This window comes from Pezoporus wallicus, unplaced genomic scaffold (assembly GCF_028554395.1).
Source record: "Pezoporus wallicus isolate ANWC-B61680 ecotype Strahan unplaced genomic scaffold, APGP_CSIRO_Pwel_v1 contig_787, whole genome shotgun sequence".
NCBI classification, from domain to species: domain Eukaryota; kingdom Metazoa; phylum Chordata; class Aves; order Psittaciformes; family Psittacidae; genus Pezoporus; species Pezoporus wallicus.
Genome location: NW_026641881.1, coordinates 601,505 through 624,642, shown reverse-complemented (window position 1 = coordinate 624,642; position 23,138 = coordinate 601,505). Strand labels below are relative to the sequence as shown.

The following is a 23,138-nucleotide window of genomic DNA, read 5'->3' as shown; positions in this document are numbered from 1 at the left end:
CTCACCAACCTTACAGTAAAGAACTTCTTCCTTATATCCAATCTAAACTTCCCCTGTTTAAGTTTTAACCTGTTAGCCCTTGTCCTGTCACTACAGTCCCTAATGAAGAGTCCATCTCCAGCATCCCTATAGGCCCACTCCAGATACTGGAAGGCTGCTATGAGGTCTCCATGCAGTCTTCTTAGTAGCGCTTGGATGAATGTCAGATTGAGATGGTCATAGAGGATTTGTATTTCTGTTCTGCTCTATAGCTGTATGGTTATTTACTTTTACATACAGGTCTGTGATTCTTCCCATGTCAAAGAAAAGATGTATCGACTGCCTCCAGCTTGTGGAGTGCCCGAAACACCAGAAATAGCAATGCTATTGTCTCTGGAGTGCCGGAAGGACCCTGGAAAACCTCTCCGCCCCCGCCCCACAGCCGCTACCTCAGGGAGCCGAGCCCCGCCCCACCCCGCCCCGCCCCTCCCCTCCCTTCTCCGCTCGCGAGCCGTGGGGCGCGCCGTCGCTCACGCTGCCGGTGCATAGAAGCTCCGGCTCCCATTGGCTAGCGCGAAGAAAGAAGCTGTTCATTGGCTGAGCGGCTGGTGCGGTTAGCTTCCTCTTCCGGGTTCCGGGGCGCGCTGAGCCGGTCTGTGTGCCGCGGTCGCCGCTTCTCCTCATCGGCGGGGAGCGGTAGCCGGGCCGCAAGTGGCGGCAGAGCGGCTGGAGGGAACGCAATTTACCCGCAGTTTGGGAGGGAGAGCAGCGGCTGCCCGTCGTTACTGCCGTCTGCGGCGGGCGCTTGTACGGCGGGTCCCAGAGGCCGCCATGCCGCCCAAGCCCCCCCGCAGGGCGGGCCACGCCGCCGCTAAGAGCCAGCGCGCCAGCCCGGACAGCGGCTCTGCGCCGGTCTCCGCATCCCGGTAAGCGCCGCCTGGGCCGGGGCCGTCCTGTGCGGGCTGGAGGCTGCTGTGGTGGGCCGGGCTTGCGCCGGGCCGGAGGTGCTGCCGCGCTCCCGGTGCCCGGCGGGATAGGTTGTGCCTCTGTCCCGGCTCCTCTGCTGGGTGGGGCCCTGTCACCGGTGCCCTTCCGTAGTTCTGGGCCGGATATGTAGTCGGTGTCCTGCACGGAGATCCCGCTGGCGATGGCTGTTGCTTTTCCTAGGCTCGACATCGGCGAAGCTGACTTCGTTGGGCTCTGTGATGCTTTGAAAGTGTCCGAGGGCGTGAGGGAGAAAGCCTGGAAAACGTACGAGAGTTTATCGGCTGCGGATGGAGCTTTAGTGAGTACCTGCTGCTTGTAGTTCATCCCTCTGGTGTGGTGTCTGGCCTGTGCCCGAGATGAAGTATTTAACTCTGGGGAGCAGGTGTCTTTCAACCAAGGCCTGTGCAGCATGACTGTTTTTATGAAGTGCTGTTCGACTGAAGTTGGATGTTGTGCTTACCTATATAAATCAGTTTCTGTATATCTCCTTTTCTTGTTAAGGTTTTCTAATAAAGGTATGGAATCAAGAGGTTTTTTAGGTTACTAATCAATGACAGTAGAAAACAATGCCATGTGATTAGCTAATTCTTTAAACCACAAGTTATTTCGAATATGTCTGAGTCAGCGTTGTACTAGTCATCCTGTGTTTCTGTGCATTCCTTCCAGTTGCATCCTTTATGAGGCTGCAGATGGGGTCTGAAGAAGGTTGTTACAAATAAGTGTTTGCATGTTAAACACTTTTTTGCTTGCATGTTAAGCTTTATGTACTTATCACTCAGGTATTTCCGTTCAAAGTTAGTCATTGGGCATGTGTAAGCAGATTAAAATGTTATGGCCTCTTCTGTTTTTTTTTTTTTTTTATTCCTTCTTAGTGTATTACTGCTGTCTCAACAAGCTTGCTTGTAGAACAGCTACAATGCAATTAAATCATGACTGAGGCTTTGTTATACAGACCGAATTAGAATGTAAGATACCTCTGGTCTTATGCCTGCTGTGTGGGCTAGCATCCATGTATTAGTTGCAACTTCTGCAACTTGAGCTGACCTGCCACATCTGTACTGTCACTAGTAATACCTTGTTTGTGGCTTTCAAACCACAGCATGGGTATACCTGCTTTTGATGCATCTGAATTTCATAACACAATACAGTTTACAGTGTGGGAGAGAGACTGTGTACAACTTTTTAAGCAATAGATGCAATTTCTGGCCATGGATCCAAGAGAATATTTACTTAAAAGCGCAGTTGAGCTCCTCTCTATGAACTAAACCAGGAGTAGTTGGTTCCATTCAGTGAAAAAAGCAAGGCAGGTTTCAGTATAATTCTGGAAATTTCACTTACAGGTGAAATTTTGTTTTTCAGTGTCAGATATGATGCAGTATGTTTGAAACCTTTTCTTTCAGCATCTGAAAATGACCTCCTTTACCTATTCAGAACAAGGCAACGACTAGATTTTCATTGTGGTATATAGCTAATATTCATTGCCTTGCAGTTAAGGCTTATGCTAAGAGCCTTTCACTGTACAGGGAAAAAGTCTCCATTACATTGTGGTTGCATGAGGCTTTAAGCAACCTAGTTAGAAGGTGTCCCTGCCTGGGGTGGGGGGGGTGGGGGTTAGAGCTTATATGGTCTTTAAGGGATCTTCCGACCCAAGCCATTCTACGATGATAAATCGAAAGCCTTTTCCTCAGACTTTCTGATGTATTGGCAACGTGTTGAAATGGGGAAGATGACAACAAGCAAGTGTGCCACAGGGAGCTGGCAGGCACTTCTAGCTGAGACCAGCGCAGGCTTCACTCAAGTTTGAAGTAAAGCAAGTTAACAGCCTGGCTAATTGCTGCTTCTCTTTCCAAGTGAAACTGTTATCACAGGGAGCCTGTCTTCTCAGGGTGACTGACTCTGATTCAAGTTGCAGGCACTGATGAGACTATATTTAAATGCCCATTCCTTTCTCCCCTGTGGTGAAGGTAATGTGCTGGAAAGGTTTTCCCAGGGTTTGTCCTGCAAGCACCAGCTATGTGTGTTTTAATCAATGTGGTTCAGTGCTAACCTGTTCAATTCTGAACTGCAACAGAAGCTGCTTATGTAGCAGCTTTCTATTCTGAAGCAAAAAGGGAAATACCAGGACACCAGCTGAGACAAAATACCTACCAGAACACTTCTGTTTAACCCTGTCATTGGCTTGAACTTGAGGAAGCTTAAATCATCAGACCACTGATGGAAATAGAGGTAGCATCTAATGATCCCACTCTCAATCCATTTACAGAGCATAAAAGACCTGAAACCTTACTTTCCCTGGCCTTGTTCTTTGTGGTTGATCTCAGAACGGTGCCTGCCACGCCTCTGAGGATGCAGAGGGGACTTGCAGCACTAACTAGGAAGTGGTGTGGTCCAGACACTAGGTATTGTAGTAACTGGCAGAGATTCAGGGTGCAGATGTGGGCTTGGGCCTAGTCTGAACACCTACTGTAGCCTTGCTCAGTGAATATTTAGTGGCTTAAAGTGAAAACATCTATTAGTACTGTCCTTTTTGGCTAACTGAGGGTACATATAATCAAGTGCAAAGAGACTCTGCAAGCAAGGTATATGCAGCTTAGAAGTATAAAGCAATTGTTTTTGGCACACACACACACAAAAGGTTACTAGGATGTAGTGACCTATCAGTCTGAGTGTGCCTGCGTCTTCAGTGAGCAACCTAAAGAGCCTTTGCTGACCAGGTGGGCATTAGTCAGGAGGAGAAAGAATCATAGAATGGTTTGGGTTGGAAGGGACCTTAAGGATCATCTAGCTCCAAGCCCCTCCCAGCCACAGGGATGCCTTCCCCTAGACCAGGTTGCTCAAAACCCTGTCCAAAGTGGACTTGAACACTTCCCAAGATGAGGCAACCATAACTTCTTTGGGTGACTTGTTCCAGTTATGTTAGTATTCTCTGCTCCCTGAATGAATCTTCTGTGCCAACACCTGAAGCTACTGGCACCACCAAAACTGGCTGGCTTACTGCTATTTTCCTTCAGGATGTCACACCTTTCCACATGGGTATTTTCCTTTTGAATCTTTGTGCTGCTAATGGTCTGACTTCTCTTTGAAATTTTACCTTTCTTATTTTGCGTAGCTCTGCACTGTAGCTTTTCTTACACTGCTCTCAAGTTATCTGTTTTGGCAGCAGTTTAAGTCAAGGCTGTGCAGCTGGGCCTGGAGTTCTTGAAACAGCTGAACCCCTGTGAGAAGTGTGGAGAATGTTGCACAGTCTTTATGGAAAATGAAGCTGACTTCTAGTTGGAAAAACTAGACCTGTGTGGAGGTCTAGTTGTTTGTTCAAAGCTGTCTGTTAAATATGGTGGTGTTTTATTTCATAGCTGGAGAACATTAAAGCTTTTTTCTGTGACAGCCAGAGTTTAATTACATTCTTGTACAAGGAAAACATAACTCTAAATCTCACAGATAAAACCCCAAACACTGGTTCCAGAAATGTTGGACTGAATCAGCACTTTGTTGGTGTGTGGTATGATGGAAGGTATCTGATGCATGACCAGAAAGATGTTTTATTTGTTAAATTCTTTTTATATTCAGTGAACTCCCACACAAGTTTATTGTAAACATGGAAGTGTGTATATAAATAAAAGCTTTTGTATTAGTGTCACACAAAGACTTTTGTTCTTTCTGTCATTTCTCTTGTGTACCAAACCAACCTACCCAGGTAAACAAAGTGTTTGTTTAGAGTTGCTGTTTTTACTGTTTTAATTTAAGTCTCTTGCACACTGACAGTTGCTGGCTTAGCAGTTGGCTCTGATGCTTGCTTCTCTCATACTCTTTAATTTTTATAACTGCCCTGAAATCTGTATTATGAATCAATGCCTGTAAACTCTGAATAGGTTTAGTGGAATTACTAATGTGCTTTGGTGAGCAGCATGTGATTGTTGGTGTGAGAAAGACTAGGAGAAGTACAGGAAGCCATACTAAAACTGCTAAAACAAGTTCAGGGCATTTGTTTTGTTCTGCTACTGTTTGTTTTGGTAAGGAACAACAGAATGAGAATCTGAACTATAATATTGGGTGATGTAAGCAGGAAAATGAAACTTGAGTGAATTGTTGCTTCATATGTTTGAAAGAACCAATGTGAGGAACAGATGACATGGCAACTAAATTGGAACCAAACTTTAAAGAAAATCAAAGTGGTTTAGGAAATTGATAGAAATAAGAATCTGCCAAGGAGCTTGAGGGTCTGTTGTGCTTCAGCCTCATCAGTCCAACTTGCTGCAGTATGTGGTGTGTGGGTAGGAGCTTCATTTTTTGTTTGCTGTTCATAGCACTGTTTAGGAAATGTGGTCCACTGTTCTGCTGCTGCTCAGCTGTTCAGACTCATGAATTCCTGAGTAATTTTTATCAAGTGCATGTCTAACCTGCAATTAAAAAAATTCTGATGGTGAAAGATCTGCAGTCTGCATTGTTAGTCCTTTCTAATTTAGCTCTTACTGAAGTACTACATTAATCTGTTTCTGTGCTGTAATTCAAGCCAGTGGTGATTATTCTGTATCCCATGGATGTGAGAATGCATTATCGTTGATGTATTGTTATTATTTTTCCCCAGAAAGTCTCTAGCACCTGAAGATGTTTCTGTCATCTTTCCTTGTTTCTAATTTCTCATCTTACTTTCTGAAATTCTCTCCAGCTGGTCACTTACACTGGTATGCAGTTGCTGCAGAGCAGTTCATTTGCATGAGAGCTGAGCTGTGTTCTTAGTGAAGAAAACTTACAAGATGAACTATATAGCTGAAGTGGAGGAGTGAATGAGTTCTTAAATATAGCAAGGTTGCTCTATATAGACCAAGAAGTTAGTGATGAGCAGGTCAAATATTCCAAATCCATAAAATTTCACATTTAAATCAAGTCCATTTTGATTTTAGTTTCTCATGAAAAAGAAAAGACTGTAGTTGGTAAACCACCTCAACATTGTGTTAGAAGACATGCAGAGGTTTCTTGCTTTTGGCAAAAGCATGAAACACACATGAGCTAATAAAGTCTTTTCTGTGTAGAGCTTTGTCTCTTATTTATAGAACTGCAGCCAGACTGAACTTGAATCCACTGAAGCTTTGGATGGATGAACTAAATTACAGGTATTTTAGAATCTTCTATTATTAAACAAAAAAATGAAGAGCTGTTGAAAGTCCCTTAGCAAACATAAATCATCACCATGGCCTCTTGCTGATGCATGCACCTTAAAAGCGTAGCTAACTGGCATAGTTTCCTTTTTTACTTGCCTTCTGCTCATCCTGGGGAAAGATTGATGTTGCCCTCAGTCTTGCTTCATGCAAGAAAAGTGAAGTGGGAAGTTTTCACATCAGAACTATTTTCATTGGTTCAATACTTTTCATTGACTTGTATTACTTTTAGCTAGTATTATATTTAATCTGTTGAGAACTAATAGTAATCTTCCATTCCAGACAATGTTCAATAGAAAATTAAAACCTCTTATTGCTGAAAAATGGAGGATCTAACTGTCTTTATACCGAACTTCTTATATGTAGACAGTGTTTGCTTTCAGATTTTTCTAGGAATTTTTTCCTATGAATTTTGATTCTGATCAGTTTTCTATTGTGAATGCTTCTTAATTCTTTTCCCCTGCCATCTTACTCCCTTGTAGCCATAAACATATCTGTTAATGTTTCCTGTACCATGTAGCTCATTCCCTATATTTATTAGGGTGTGGTAGCTGAGTTTCTAGTAAGCCAACAAGTTCCACATAATCCCCTTCAAAACTTAGGGTGCTGGTATTTAGAGTGTGACATCCTGTATCCCATTTAAATCAGAACCACATCTACATTTGTGTATTTGTCATGTACATTTCTCTTGACCTTCTTTTATACAACATCATTTGAAGTTTCTGTTCCTGGGTCACTTTTGTAGGCTGTCATCAAAACTTTTGTCAGTGTTGATAGAATAATACACATCTCTAACTGCAAACTAGAACTGACACTCCCTGTGACCATCTCCTCCTCTGACTGGTTTTAGCTCTGGAGAGCCTCTTGAGGTAGAGAATAGAAGTTACTTCTGTTAGTGCCTTCAGCATCTTGCAACAACAGCTGGAAAGAAGAGGGGCGAAAATCCCATTTCACAGTAGTTCAGTTTGAGTATTTTAAGCTATAACTCCTTCATGTTCTCACTGGATTTAGGCAAACTGATGATCTGCTAAATTGGATAAAATAGTAGTTAGTCCAGAATAAGAAAGAAATATTTTGAAAGAGTTTTTAGGAGTTTTAGATCTTTTCCTAATGAAAACTATATTGATTCAACAGAACTGACCTATGTTACCCAAAGTTACAACATTGGCTCTGCAGAATCCTAAATAAAAAAAGAAAGCAAGCTATAGAGACTATTAGATACTAAATAATCTTTGAGTCAGTGATTGGTAGGCTTTGATTCTTGATGAGTTGAAATAAGGTCACTGGAAGTCACTTACTGACATGACAGCCCAGGGTAAATACTGAGCCCTTGTCCTGCCCATTTTCTGTAGTGGTGGTGTATCAACAAAGATCTTGAGTCAGGCTGTGGTCAAGAAGAAAAACCTTACAAATGAATTTCTGGCTGTGAATTTGTCTTGTGTCCCTTCCCATGCCCTCAGTCCATCTGGGATGAATCATCTGTCTTTGGCTGTAAACAAACTGTTAATTTGTTTTATAGGGTTGGCTCCCCTGGAGTTATGGTTGTAGCAAAACAGTTGAAGGGAATGATGCTGCTGCATTTTTCTTCTACACTCAGCTTTAATTCATTTGTGTAGGAAAGAACTTGAAAAACTTTCTTTCACACCATCCTCTAACATATGTCAAATTGGACCTAGAGCTGCTGAGAGATGTATTGAAATGCTGCTCCTTTGCAGCTGTAGGCCTGATTGTCATTGGGGGTGTATTGTTGAGGATGCTAAATATCCAAAGAGTATGCTGAACTTGCTGTTTACAGGGCTGCACCCTCACCTAGTTCTGTCTTCAAAATAGTTTTGTTTCTGAAACCTGTGGTATATCTGGTTCAGTTGTTTCTCCCATGCTTATACAAAACATTGCTTTTTAGAGATTTTTACACTGAGATGCTGTTTTGGTGGAATCATAACTGATGCCTGACTGGCTCCAAGTGACTAGGTTGTGAGCCTTCAAGGTTGAACTCTGGATGGCATATCTGTCATTGTAGGGTGGCTTTTCTTTAATGAAGGATGATGAGTTACAGCTTGTACCTTACCTTACTTCTAAGCAGCAGAAGACCTTGATTGTGTATTTATGGTAGCAGAATGCCTGAAGGTGCTTGTTACTGTCACACTTTACTAAACAAAGAGATGAGTTCGTGGTTTAGCTGTGACAAGTGGTTGGGACTTAGCTGGAGAATAAAGTTCATAAGTATCTATTGTCTGTCCTTGTAATGACTTTCTGTTTATTTCTTAAGGGTTTTCTCCTGATTCCTTAATCTTCAGTGTCTTGTTACAGTCAAATATAGTAACCTATAAAAAAGTAAATCATGGCTTCTGCTTTGCATAAAGGTTCTGTGGAACCAAACCTTCCTATTTTAAAGCTTTGCTGAACTGTGTGGGTAAAACTGATCTTGCGCTCTAGGAGTAAGAGTTGAAGTGCTTGGACTTTAATCTGAAATTTAAAACTTGGAATAGTTTGCAGTTACCAAATAATTGGTTGCGGTAGTCAAATATTTGCTGCAAGATACTTTGTTTTATCATTTCTAATCCTGTTTGGACTAATTAATGCTTTCCGTATGTTACCCACTTTTATTGAATAATAAATATAAAACCTCTTTTCTCTTTCTAAAAGGCTTCTAGCAAGAAGAAAAAGGAAACATGGGGAGTCTGTATCTTTATTGTAGCCGTTGATCTGGATGAAATAACATTCACTTTCACAGAGCTTCTGAAAAGTATAGGCATGAAGTAAGTGAATTTAAGTGTGTGAATTTACTTTCAACAATTAACTAGTCAACATTTTAAAGCATTGTAAATCTTTGTGCATAGCAGACTAGTAGATTTTAAAGTGAAGGTTACTCATGGGAATTCTGAATGTTTTTGTGAATAGGAGACTTTCTGTCACATTTTATTTGAGGAAGCAATGATACTTGTTTGATTCAGCTGAGATAGGCTGTGATTGTGTTACACAGACGATTATTTTTCTTGCTCAAGCTAAAGTCTTCATCAATTAAACTTGGTGGAAATTACATATAAAATATATTCCTTTCTTCCCCTTTGTTAAGATTTTCTGTAAGACATTTTTTCCAACACTAGGCTTGGGCTAAATCAAGAAGTGGAAAAAAAATACTGCTCTTCAAATAGTTTGCCAGCATGTTGCTCTTTTTCAAACATTTTAATGCCAGAGTAAGTTTTGTACTTTTGTACATGCCTTTTGCTAGGAGATTTTTACTGTTACATTGTATATTCAGTAAGTTCATAATACAGAAATTAAGATTATAGGACAATACCTGCTTTTTAAGATACATTTAGGTGGCAACAACAAAAAGCATACCTTGTGTTAGATTCATCTAAAGACAGAAATTTAGTGCCATCTGCCTGATAACTGTATTGAAAGCATGTGCAGGAGCAGAGCCTGTGAATGCTCTGGGGCAAGAGGCTAAGGCAGAATGCTGGGTGCATTGTGGCAGTAGCCCCAGTCTTGGGCCAAAATACCCTTCTACTCAAGTCATCTGTTAAGATTAGACTTCTGCATGCCTCTTCCACCTTGCATCATTTCCCAGAGCAGCAGTCAGGTTCTATATTTCTACTTAATCTTTTCAGTCTTGGCTGACTTGGAACCATGTGGATAAAATGTAATTGCATTTGTGCAGCGACTTTCATCATGTTCCACCTGAGTACCTACCAACTTGTGCTACAAACTGAAAGAGACCTTTTCCCTCAGGGTTTCAAAGCGTAAGCTATTACTCTGCTGGTTTTGATTTTAGCAATACTCAATTTCTTGTTAGCCCTGGGGTTTTTATCAGCTATAATGTCAAACTGGCAGAGATTTTTACCAGTCATCTTGCTCTCTAGAGCCACACAGGTATATATTTGAAAGCTTTTTCATTCCACAGTAAAAGAAATCCTAGATGAACTTCTAACTGGGTTTATATTCTGTTTTTTAATCTGACAAAGGTAAAAAAATCTGAATACTGTATTCTGATAAAGGATCAAAATATGTTTGATATAGTTGAAATAGTCAAGTATATTTGATAGCTTCTTCATTAATTTTTAGCAATCTGCTCATTTTGGTTATGAATATTACAAGACTATGTTCTCTTGGTGGCCATAATATTACATGGATGAGTAGGGAAAACTTTGGCCCCCGGTATAATAGTATTTAGAAAGTGTGGGGATGTGGTTGCCCTCAGTACCTGTTGCAAGACTTGAAATTCCATATAATCCAATGCAGTCATCTCGGTTTTCATTCTTGGGTGTCTCTTCAGCATGGATGGAGCCAAGGTTCATGTTGTTAAAGTAAGAACATTTCTGAAGTAGAACTTTTAGGTAGAACAGAAGGGTGGAAATGTCTGTGTTAGATATTTGTGCTTTTACTGGCAGACCAAGGAAGAAAGTTGTGTCTAGTTAGCAAATTCTGACTTCCAGAGATAATACCTGTGCTAGCCAAGAAAACTTTCTTTCTGTATTAGAGTCTGTATCACAAGATGCCTCTGCTACCTATTTGAACAGTATTCTTGCATCTGGAAGTGTCAAGGTTGGGCTCAAGGTAGAAAAGCAGTGTTTCCCAAGGCAAGGTTCTCAGTCACTGCTAGTTGTAGTAAGAATATGCTGCAGTTTAGTGAAGTAAAGCAATGGGTTTTGGTGAGGTGGGTATTTTTGGTGTTTTATTTTATTTTTTTTTGGTAAGAGTTACTTCAGACCACTCATCCTCATAGTTATGATAATCTGTCGTATTTTTCTTTTTTCAGTGTATGCACTTTTTTCCAGTTTCTGAAAGAGGTGGATGTTAACATGGATACTGTAAGCACTAAAGTTGATAGCACTGTGTCAAGGCTGAAAAAGAAGTATGATGTATTACTTGCACTATACCACAAGTTCGAAAGGTAGTATGTGTGTTTTATTTTGAAATTATGTATTCTTTATGGCTGTCAACATTTTAACGTTTTAAATGTTAAAGTAATGCAAGTACATTTAAGTACTTACATTTTTCAAACTGTATACTAGAAGAGACCGTTTAAACTCTATGCACTAATATTTACAGAACAGTGAAGTGGAACTGTTTACATGCATTGAATAAACACATCTTACATTTTACTCTATTACAATGCATTGTTAAACAATCCTCCTGTTGCATTGCAAACAGCAGTAAGAGTAGCATGACATTAAGCTTTCTTCAGATACAAAGAGGATTGTTACACTATCTAATATTTCTTTTATTTAGTGGACTTTCTATTTTTACCTGCCCACCACTCCCCAAATCCTGATCCAAGAGTTTCTTTCTAAGGAGCTCTGGAAAGGAAAAAAGCACAAATAAGACAGTTTCTCTGCCTCATACCTGGAACTGAAGGCTGTTTGTTCCAGTATCTAGGGGTGTTGCAGAGCCTGCTCTATTAGCAGTTCTCACTTGTAATCAGGGAAGATCTTCCCAAGTGTTTTAGCTGACCATACAATAAAAACAGAGGTACATTCTCTTTGTGCAGAATAAATTGAATGTGCATATGGCAAAGTGCTAAGAGCTTTCTATGTGGTACTTGCGAATCAGAAGATTATCAATCGGATGTATTTTTTTGAAATGCCATTACCCTGAGGTGGTAGGTTGCTGCACTCTCTTTTAACTTGAAGGCTGATGATAACGGCACTAGAGCCTTTTACAGGCAAATAAGTGTTAGCACAGATGTGTATTGGCAAGATTTGATAGCTTCTGAGACAGTTTTTAATTGGTCTGTGAAATTCTCTATGGCATATACCAGTAGAAAACTGTTTCATGTTAGTAAACAATGAAGTGTTGTTCCTTGGTGCTTGTATTGTTTGATAAACTGTTGCTTCAGAATGCTGTGCTATTTCTCACCTATGGAAATCAGAGTCACTGTAATGTTTTGCCTTTCAAACAACAAAAGGCTCTCAAATATCTCTTAAATGGCCTTTGAAAGGGGTAGCAGGCCACCCATGGTAGTTTATAGAATCAAGGCATAAATATGATAGAAGTTTGTCTTTTCAAAGTCCAGTCAGTCACATTCACTGTTGCCCTGGGTGTAATGTTGATATCAAAGTATTTTTGTAAAGGTTATTGTTGTCTTGAAGCTATGGAGTTCTATGAAAGTTGCAATTTTTTTTTTTTTGCTAATTGCAAGTCTTTCTGGGCTCTAAAAGTTCACTTGCTTACTTTTTTGAAACTTAAATTGCAGTAAGTTTTTTTTGAAACAGGATTTGAAATTTTTTTTTTTCCCATTCAAGGGAAAACCAGAGATTTTGTTTTTAAACCAACTGAGTCTATTTCTTGAAATGACATGTACCTAGAATAATTAGGAAGTGACATTAAACCACAGGGCTTGCAGTGACACTGCAGTAATAGTGAAGATTCTAAAATGCCCTTTTATAGTGTTATGCACAACTGTAGTACGTACTTTGCGGTGTTTTACAAGCCACTAACAATGTACATACAAATTTTGTCTTTTTGAAGAAAAAAAAATACCAAATTAAAATTGTTTTGCTGTTAAAGCTTTGACATACACAGCAGCATTATTTCAGCTCTGGCAGGGCCGTAGCTGTTCTATTGTTAATGTGTTGTCCAAGAGTCAGCATTTTATTTTTTTAAGCTAGGCTAATGTTCTGTGAACTCCATGTTTTTACTGCATTGAAGTCAAAGATATTCCATAGTTTGTTTTCAGAAATGTGTTTAAAAATAAGAATTTGTTTTTATTTTCTAGGACTTGTGGCCTTATTTATCTGGAACAACCTAGTAGTGAGTAAGTTTGACTTTCCTAAGTTGTGTTTACAATAAGATGTAAAACATGTCAGCATTTTATCCTTTAATGCATTAAGGTTGACCTACGTCATAGTATGTCAAGGATTTTAATTTAGATTCAGTGGTGACTTTGAATCTCAGTGAGATGGTGAGAGCCACAGAAGTGACACGTTTGATTCCTTCTTCCATGAAGGATCACCATCCTATGATGGGTGTCTTGGTATGATGGAAATAGAACATTTGGAGTGTGAGGTTCCTAGAAATGAGTGGATGAAAAGATGCCTTTGCAACTCCCAGATGAGCTTGTGTTCATTCTGTGACTGGAGATAGGGCATTAGTCAAAGGCACAAGAGAGAAAACGGCTTGTAACAGTTAAGTGAATTATCTAAGTTCACTTTCTTTTCCATGGATGATACAGACATTTCCTAATTCTTGAGTGGCTTTACAGAGCTTCCTTTTTTTCAAATGTGTAGTTACATTTATGTAGGGAATGGAATGAGATTATTAATAAACTTAACTGTATGGGAAATGTTGCATGTTGCCTTGAATTTTTCCATAGACAATATGTGTCTCTACAGGATTTCTGCTGAGCTCAATTCTGTATTAGTCCTGAAAAATTACTGGATTACTTTTTTGCTGGCAAAAGGTGAGTTTTAATTAAAAGAGTTATTTTAATGAATATTGTTGAAGTGAGTTTGTGAGTTTGTTTTACATGTCCAGCATGAACTAGCATCCTTATTACAAATATGCATAGTTACAGGCCCAGAATGTTTTAATTGCGTGGCTTTTGTAACAGCCAAATTGCATGTGAGGAAGTATTACTATTCTTTTCACCGGCATATAGTTCCTGTATGTGAACATATATGTATTTAAGCTTTCTAAGGTTGTTTTGTTTTGTTTTTTACTTTAAAGTTTGGTATTCTTTATTTGAATCTATTCCGAGGTACTTTATGGTCTGTCAGTATTTTCATAATGGGTGATTCCCTGAAAAGATTGGCAGATTACAAGACAGTAAATCCCTGAAATCATGTCCTTTGAACCATTCTTCCTTGAAAAGGCAGCGGTGCCAGTTAAAGCCGAGTGATGAAACAATTATAGTGGTTCAAGGAGTCCTGTCTCATTGTACTACTCCTACAAAAAGGAAAGAATCATGTATCTTAATTGCTGCTTACTCCAGGCCTGTGTAAATTAACGGTGTAAACATCTCTGCCATGAAAATCTGTCTTGGATTAGCTAAGCTTTGTGGAGCTTTTTCCCTAGAATTCTCCAAGCATAAGCAGAAAGCAAAACCCACAAAGCTTTTTTTTTTTTTTTCCCCAGCCTGTTTTTTTTACTGAGAATAAGAAAAACTAAAATTTACCAGCAAATAGTTGAAGTCACAGGGGATCCTGGGTGATGCTTGGTAATTCTGATAGAAAATAGTTAGGAAAATTGCATGAGGAAATAAAGCATAAGTAGTGGTCTGTAGCTGTATTGAATCACTGTTGGTGTTGCAGATGTCTATGGTGAATGTGAATGGCATCTTGGAATGGCCCTGTATCTTCTCTGGCATATGAACCATAATTTGTGAACTGTTGGAATTACAGAGTTCTAAAAGTTCTGAAAGTTAAATATGTGTGACTTCTAAGTCATTTCATAAATGCCACAGGCTGAGCATACAGTGTGATAGCATATTTTGACTTTCTCATCACTATGTGCTATCAGCTCCTTAGTAGCTTTCAGAAAGCTTGCATAAGGCCACAAAAAAGAAAGCAAGGAAAAATTGTTCAGAAATGAGAGGTACATGTAGGTAAAATAGTCTACACAGTTACTCCACTGTAGTAAAATGAAAAACCAGGAGCAAGCACTGAAAGGAAGGGATTCTGTGCCCAGTAGGCATATGTATGCTATCTCAAAAGCAGCAAACCTCTTAAGAAGCACAAGTTTGAAAATCAAAAGCCTTTAAAGAACACTGGCATCCTGTATGGTGCTTTCTGAATTATAATTATAGTGGTTTATTAAATAAACTTCTGAATATTTGTTTTTTCAAAATTACTTTTAAAATTAAGACAAACATCTCACAAAGGTTTTCTTTACATTTTTAAACGTTTGCAGGTAAAGTGTTACAAGTGGAAGATGACCTGGTGATTTCTTTCCAGTTGCTGCTGTGTGTCTTAGATTATTTTATCAAACTGTCACCTCCTGCTATGCTCAAGGAACCATACAGTAAGCTTTTCTGGTTTTGTTCACTTAAGTAGAAAACAAGTTAGTTAAATTTCTATTAGAATCATGCTAACATTCATAATTAACATAATAAAACTTCTTAAGCTTATTCAAATGGGTTTTTTGGTGTTTTAGTTCAATTTAGATGATAGTGGACTTGAATTAAATTACTTTTTCTTTTCTTTCCTATTTTTTTTTCTCCTGTTCTTACCATCCATTTGCTGTATTCTCTGCATGTAGAAATTGTTTGGGGGCTTGTTAGAGCAACAGTTTTACTTTGGTAAAAGAATTCAGGTTCTAGGTAGATGATGATTGAGAACTATTATTTAGTTTTGTTTTGAGTTACGAAAGGCAAAAATGGTGCTATGACTCTTATTTCGTTGATGTATAGCCACATGATGACAACAGAAATGTACAAGATACTGAATGATACAGATGTTTAGAAGAGTTCTGTGATGGATAGAAAACTTAATTGCAGTGGTAGCTGAAAGTAGAACATCTTTGTTCTTTTATTGCATACCTTTTGTTAGCAGGTGGTGTCTCTATTTTAAAAAAAATATAATGGCTCTTCACTACAGAACCTTCTCTTCAGCAATAACTTTTTATACAGTCAGGTTTTATACCTAAAATCTGGAAATCCTCACTAAAAGGGGAGCTAAGCATTTGTGGTAACTTTCAAAGATAGAATTCTCTTTTTGTTCAGTATATTCTTCTGCAAGCTATGGAATTGGTATTTTGAAGTATTTGGAGTCATAGTATGTAGAAAACAATTTTTTTTAATACTAATTAGTTTATTCTCTGCTGGGTTTGGATGCAACACTAATATTTATAAACACTATATAACACTAAATTGGCTTGCTTTATTTCTTTGTTTCACAACTAAATACCCACTTGGGTTATAATTTAATAGAACAGATGATGTATTCATTGCTATATTCTTCAAATTCCCTTTTTTGGGGGCTCTTTATCTAATCTAGTAATTATTTGTTCCAGGTAAAGACAAATAACCTCACTTTTATTCTAGTGCCAATACAAATAAAGGATGGGATTGGATGGGCTTGTGGCAAGCAAGTCTCTATGTCTGTCCAGTACTATTTTGAATTTAAATTTGCTCTCCTTAGGAAGACGGACATATGCTGCTGCTTATTTTGGATGTTATAAAGTAGATCTTTTTCAAAGAACACTGAATTGAAGTTGCCTGATTTTGAATTTTGTGTCACACTGATTTATAGCTTTTTGGTCAAAATGTGAAGATTAGGAGCTCATTATTAGAAACAGCTCATTATTAGAAACAGTTCTGTGCACTGTATCTTGAAAGAAACTTGCCACTTTAGACTAAATTGCGAGTACGAGTATCACTGTTGTAAGTGTAAAGCATTAGATCCTAGCTTGAAGCTGTGTGATATGTGCAGGTGCTGTGTAAATTCTCAAACAGTGCTTTATTCTTTCAGGAAATAACAAAATGTATTGTTCAAAGTCTTGTTACTAAGAGGCTTCACATTGTGCCAAATGATGTCAAGCTTTACAATCTGGCTAAGGCTGAGGGAATTAAGATGTAACCACCCGAGCAGTGTAGTTTGTGAGATTTTTCTGAAAACAGTTATCAAATCCCAGATATAAATTACAGATGAGAACAGCATGCTGATTATACTATTAAATCGACACATTTAATGATCTTAACCTATGTTATTAGTATAATTCACTTCCTTCAAGCTGACAATATTGAAGCCATCTACTTTGAGCTTAACAGAATGAAGGTGAACTTGTTTCTTCCTACTTGTATTTGAGGAAAGGAGGAATTCCCTGCAGAACCATATTGCAGGTTCCCACCAGCACTTGAGTCCTTGTAGAATCATAGAATCAACCAGGTTGGCAAAGACCTTTAAGATCATCAAGTCTGACTGTTACCCCAGTTCTGCCAAGTTCACTACTAAACCATGTCACTAAGGGCCTCATCTACGTGTTTTTTCAACACACCAACCACAGATTCCACCACTTCCCTGGGAAGCTTCATGGACTTTATTAATCTTCAGACACATAGCATGAAGCTACTCTTTCAGCTGCTTGTTTTACACTTCTGTAAAAACAGAAAAAATAGTTACTCCTCTGCAAAAAGGTAAGAGTTCCCTAGCTTTGCAGAACAGATGCTTATTCAAAGCTTCTTACAGAAAGTGCTGTTACTTTGTGTTGGATAGCTTTTAAAAACAAAATGTCCAAATACTGATACAGGCATTTAAAGAATAGTTTTAGTTTTGTATAGGTTTTCTGCAATGAAGGTTTCTTACCCAACAGAACAGATGAAAAGGGAAACACTAAAGAAGAGGACTTGAAAAATCATATAAAAATTTAGATATCTTAGGTTTAAAATTTTGAATCTCGTCTTCCTTAAATGCCTCTAACCTTGTGAGGGTTCTGAATATCTTTCCAGAGTCTGCTGTGACTGCAGTGGCTGTTAATGGTTCAGCTCGGACCCCAAGAAGAGGTCAGAACAGGAGTACACGTACTTCAAAGCAAGTTGATACTGATACAAAAGTTATTGAAATCCTTTGTAAAGAGCATGATTGTAATTTAGATGAGGTAATGCCTGTGTTAAAGTCTGTTAAGTCTGTCTGCTAGGCCCCATCTGGAATATTAATTTATTTAAATGTTTTTTTAGAATCTCAGTACTTGTGCTTACTTACCTATTCCCTCAGGTTTAGTAGTGAAGGTATTCTACCATTCTGTAGCTTCTCTAGTAGGTAGGTAAAGAAACCCAAAACAAACAACAACCAACCAAATGTAGAAACCCAACACAGAAAAACCCAAGCCCTTTGGTATGAGTGATAATTTTGTGAGGGAAAATGAACTGTGAAGAATGGAGTATGAAGTTAGAGGCTGATCAAAGCATGTAGCATGCGGACACAGGGCTGCTCTAACGAGGTTTCACAGCTGCATGATATGAGAAGATGTACACAGCAAGTACGTTGCTTCTGTGTAGGATCTTAAAGACCCCATTCTCCTTTCCTTTCTCTGATAAATCTATTCCTGTGTAAAAAGGACTGATTTCTGAATATCCAAGCAGATGGTGGAAGTGAAAGTGTAAAACAGCTGGGAAGAATGCAGTTCTTTCCCAGTTTAGTAATCTAATGCAGTGCATAATTCATTGCTGGAACATGCTTACGTATCACTGTTTTGGATATGTAAACAACTTATTTTTTTTGCTTTATAGAAAACAAAGCAGTGTGTTATAGGGGTGTCATATTTAGTTTGTTGATTTAAAGGTGTGAAAGCAGTGTGTGCGTGGCTGCCTCTGTCTAATGCTAATGTTATTTCTTTTTTCTTTTTTTTTTTTTGTAGGTCAAAAATGTGTATTCCACAAGCTTCATTCCCTTCTTGAATTCTATTGGTATTGTAGCTTCAAGTGGGCTACCAGAGGTAATTGAAGGAATTTAAGACTGTTCAGTAACAGTGCTTTACTTCATGCTGAATCGCTTAAGATTGCCTTTACACATTGATGAAGTTCTAATAGATTCTTCTAAAATAATCTAGAAAATGCGTTGGCTTTCAGGAATGTGGCTTAGCAGGGATTACAGTATTCATGGAGCGCATTTAGCTTATACATTTGAATGTTATAAATTAATTTCTTGAGGCTGAACCAGTGCTTTTGTTCAAAGCAAAAGATGACATTGGAGTTGCATATCCATGATCTTGGTGAGGCCATTAATCTAAAATACAACTATTAAAATATCATGTCTCTGAAGTCAGTCTGTAAATGCATACAGTCTTAAATTACACCCTTGAATTTAAATATAATTGAGACATGTTACTGTAGTCATGTTGGCAAGAGATCCAAAAGATTAGGCCCAGTTTTACAACCGGCAGAGTTTGGACTGCTGTGTTGATGCAGAATTACTTTCATCTCGCTGAGTTGTAGCCTGGATGCAGCAGACTACAACTGTATGCAATTGCATGCGAGAGTGTGCCTTAGAAGGTAACTTCTTGTAATGCATTTATGTCCATTCTTAAAAGAGTAGGTTTATCTGTGTGTCACCTATAGATACAGTAACCTGAAGATTTGAAGCTGTATAGGAGGTATTTGCAGCTTGCCTTTTCTTGGAAACAGAAGGGAACTAATGTGGGTTCATATGCACTTGTCGCCTGTTTTTCTAGCAGAAATTTTCCAGAGCACAGAATCATTTAGCATGTTTGGGAGCTCAAGGAAGAGATAATTGAGGTGACTGCTGCCTTCTGCAGGAGTGTGCAAAGAGCACAGCAGCAGATTTGCAGTGGAGACTAGTATCTGGCCCTCATAAAAAAAAAAAATCCTGACTAAGTTAACATTAGGCACTCAAACCAAAAACAAAACTGAAAACCAACAAACATTCCTGTGAAATGAAGTCATGTCAGTATGGGATCTAATCAACTAAGAAATGTTTAACAGTAGCTTTAAAAACCAACAATATGTATACGAAATAATGGTCTATGTTTTTGTAGAAATAAGCATGTCTCTTAAGAATCACATCAGTACAAATATTAATATGAAATGGGGAAACTCTTCTTATACTCAGAACAAGAAGCTTGTGACTTTGGGCCTTGGTCTTCATCTCCAAACCAGCAGAGAGACAGGGACTGAGACAATTGTTCTAAGGGCAGTCATTTTACATTTCTTCCTCCTATATACACCTCCTTTTTTTCTGGAGGGAAAGATTTAAAAGCCTGGAAATGTTTGATTTGCAGGGCTCTGTCTTCTACTCTAGCTATTTTTAGCTCCTTACAGTGCCAGGACCTACATTTCTTCAGAAAAGTGTCATGATCTTGGATTATATTATCTTCTAAAGAAATTATCTTTGTTTGCATGTGGGAATAATTTTCCTCTGGGTATATTTTAGCTGTTATGTAAGAAGTGACTTTGTGAGCTCCAAGGTCATTCTCTTAGCATTTCACCATTGTATTCATGAGGTGGGACTGGCTTATATTATTCAGTAAATTGTCAGACTTATTCCTGTAAAATAAAGTTGTTGTGTTTTTTTTTTTTTCCTCTAATATTTTTTGAGGTTGAAGTTATCTTGCAACAGTATGAGGAGCTCTATCTCAAAAACAAGGATATAGATGCAAGATTATTTCTGGATCATGATGAAACTCTGCAGCCAGATGTCATGGCACGGTAATATTTCTCTTATTGCTTTTGTCTTATATAATAGGAAATGTGAGCTTACATTGTTTTCTGCCTTCTTATGTTACAAATGTAAATCTCTGTATCCTGTTGACCTCTTTAAATTTGTTGTTCAGCTAAGGCATTTCTGGCATCACCAGCCTTGTTTTACGTTATCACCTAAAATAATTAGACAACATTTAACTGGGACTCTGCCTGTAATTATTTAGAAGCTGTACTCTAGTTGTCACTCATTCTGTGCTAGCCCCTGTTGTCCAGGGGAAGCTGAGGACTTGTAAGGAGGAGGCTAAGACCATGTCATGCTAGTTTGATTAGATATGCCCAAGGCAGTGTTATGGCTCTAGGGCCAGCTGTCATGGAATAGCTTGGGGCTTAACTGTCCAGATTCTCCTTCCTAAAACCAGATGGTGGCATTTGGAAGCTGCCTGCTGCGAGTGGTCTTCAGCCCATTTTGACTTTCAGCCTGTACTCAGAAATTGTTTGGGGCATGGTAGTTTGCATGAGACAGAAGTGTGGCATGGGTGGTTTACCAGATTAACAAGTCGAGTACCAGTACCCAGGCACATTCTGTAGTGCTATTCAGTAATACAAATGTCATGGATCTTCTGGAGTGGCTCCAGAGGTGGGCCACAAAGATGCTCAGAGGGCTGGGGCACCTACCCTATGAAGAAAGGCTGAGAGGGTTGGGGTTGTTCAGCCTGGAGAAGAGAAGGCTCTGGGGAGACCTTGGAACAGCTTTTCAGTACTTAAAGCAGACTTAAGAGGATGGACTTCTTAGTAGGGCTGGTAGTGATAGGATAAGGGGGGATGGCTTTAAACTAATAGAGGGTGGATTCAAACTAGATATAAGGAAGAAGTATTTTATGATGGGAGTGGTGAGACACTGGAACAGGTTACCTAGAGACATTGTAGATTCAGGGTCAGGTTGGATGAGGCTTTGAGCAACCTGATCTAACTGAAGATGTCCCTGTTTATTGCGAGGGCTGTCAGACTAGATGTTCTTTAAAGGCTCCCTCCCAAACTGTTCTATGTTTTTTTTTTTGTGTGCACTTAAATTCCAGTGTTTCCTGTCAATTCAGTGTTTCCATAACTTGATCTGAGGTCAGTGTAAGTCTGTGACTTTATCTGTGCTAGAAAAATACATTAATTTAAAATCAGATTAAAATGGAGGTAATACCAGCTATACTTAAAAATTAAGCTGTTCATAAGCAGAATTTAAAAAAGAAAAAAGAAGTCAAAAGGAAACTTTGGAGGTCTTCTAGTCCAACATCCTGCTTGAAGCAGATCTACTTGGGAATTGTTCTAAGAACTGGAGTGGTTGGGTATCTAGGTCTTCTAAAAAAAATCTGCTTCACAGTTTTCAGAATAATTATAGAAAATATTATTTTTTGGATTGTTATTTCTTCATAAGTTGCTTTTTTTTTTTCAATTCTATAGCTCACAGGTGGACAGGATGCCACTAAAACCCAATTCAGACGAGGAACATATTCTTACACTTCCACAGACTCCTGTTCGGTAAGAGTTTTTCTTTTAATCTCTGTTCTTTTGTTTAACGTCCTAGCTAGAAATATTCACCTTTAGAGTAGTTGCTTTAATTTTAAAGTAACTGGGGTTTGGGATTATGGTGTCTTTTTGTTTTTATGTAAACCAGAGTGCAGTCCTGCTCAGTAATAAGCCGTGAGCAGGTACTGAGGGGTACTGAGTGCCCTCAGTTCCTGGTACAGTTGTTGGAAAACAGAAAGCTTTTTACTGAGATGTGTAAGAAGTCCAAGTTGTCTGTAAAAGAGAGTGTTGTATTTGCTCTTGTGAGACTGCAGCTTTATACTTCCATGATAGTACTTGTGTCTCCTGTATTTCTGTCTTCCTTTCCATCTTTACTTTAGCTCTGTATCTTTTGGCTTCCTTGCCTGATACCAGATTGTATGTGCACACACATTTTTCCCGTGATCTTTATCTTCTTATTACTGATTTTTCTGCCAGGAAAGGTTAACCATTTTTCCCTCGTGCCACACAGTTTTTTGACAAAATCAGTGCTTAGAAATTCCTGGACACTCAAGAACCAACCAGCTGTGTGATTGCAGTGGTGTGTGCTATGTGGAAAAACAAAAAAGTCCGTCCAGGCAGTTGTTTGTTCTTAAAAGCTGTTCTTAAGCTGTCAGGTTTAATAAAATCAGACAGTTCTTGTTCCAAGCTTGTTATGTAAATGCTTTTCAGTTTAGCATTCTGGAGAGATAAGAAGTTAAAATATTGTACGCTAAATTACTACTTCAATTTTCTCCATTGAGTAGAATTATTTTTGTTTTTATTAAAAGTACTTCTACAGTGTTTATCTGCTTGTGGAAAAATGAATTAGACTTTGGACTTGTGCATCCACTACAGATCTGTTAAATGCCATCTGGAGAAACTGTGTTCTGGCCAACAGAGCAGTAACAAAGGTTTTCAGTTAGGTACTGAAAAGCTTCTTAAAAATAATAAAAGGAGACATGCAGCTGAGATAGATAGTCAAGTTGTGAAATGAAAGAACTTTTAATCACCTGTGCCTGCAAAAGTCTGTATTTGATTGCCTTAGTTGTCCCTTCTAGTCTTATGCTTCAAATCTTCAGGTGCCAATGATGCTTTTTTAGGCATAAAGTCATCAGTTTGCCTTTCAGTTCCCAGACTGAATGTGCAATTTTTGGGAGCTAGGCCATCTATAACATGCAGTATATTTAACAATAAAGTCCTTGACAACAAGTCCCATTTTTGGCAGATACAGGTAGCTATTGATACTTTTCAGGTATACTGGAAGTAAAACCGTCTAACACTGAAAGACGCTTCATTAAAGTTTTTGACCTGGAAGGTCTATTAAGAAGGTCCAGGAGGACCAAATTTCTGCACTGCTAAAACTTTTTGAAATTTACTGA

The 23,138-nt window shown here is 38.7% G+C and overlaps 1 protein-coding gene across 3 annotated transcripts in view; it reads left to right on the top strand.

The window, feature by feature from the left end:
* Positions 1-740: 740 nt before the first annotated feature.
* Positions 741-23,138, top strand: part of RB1 (RB transcriptional corepressor 1) — a 73,469-nt gene continuing 51,071 nt past the window's right edge. The window contains exons 1-11 of one of the 3 annotated variants that reach the window (XM_057425647.1): positions 741-905; positions 1,147-1,264; positions 8,769-8,881; positions 10,885-11,019; positions 12,844-12,882; positions 13,460-13,527; positions 14,976-15,086; positions 17,512-17,660; positions 18,420-18,497; positions 20,117-20,226; positions 21,673-21,750. In XM_057425647.1, the coding sequence (XP_057281630.1) occupies positions 811-905; positions 1,147-1,264; positions 8,769-8,881; positions 10,885-11,019; positions 12,844-12,882; positions 13,460-13,527; positions 14,976-15,086; positions 17,512-17,660; positions 18,420-18,497; positions 20,117-20,226; positions 21,673-21,750 (1,094 nt within the window). In that variant the 5' untranslated portion in view covers positions 741-810. Of the gene's footprint in view, positions 906-1,145; positions 1,265-8,768; positions 8,882-9,736; positions 9,869-10,884; positions 11,020-12,843; positions 12,883-13,459; positions 13,528-14,975; positions 15,087-17,511; positions 17,661-18,419; positions 18,498-20,116; positions 20,227-21,672; positions 21,751-23,138 lie in introns of those variants that run through there. The other 2 variants (XM_057425648.1, XM_057425649.1) reach the window with 2 other exon arrangements.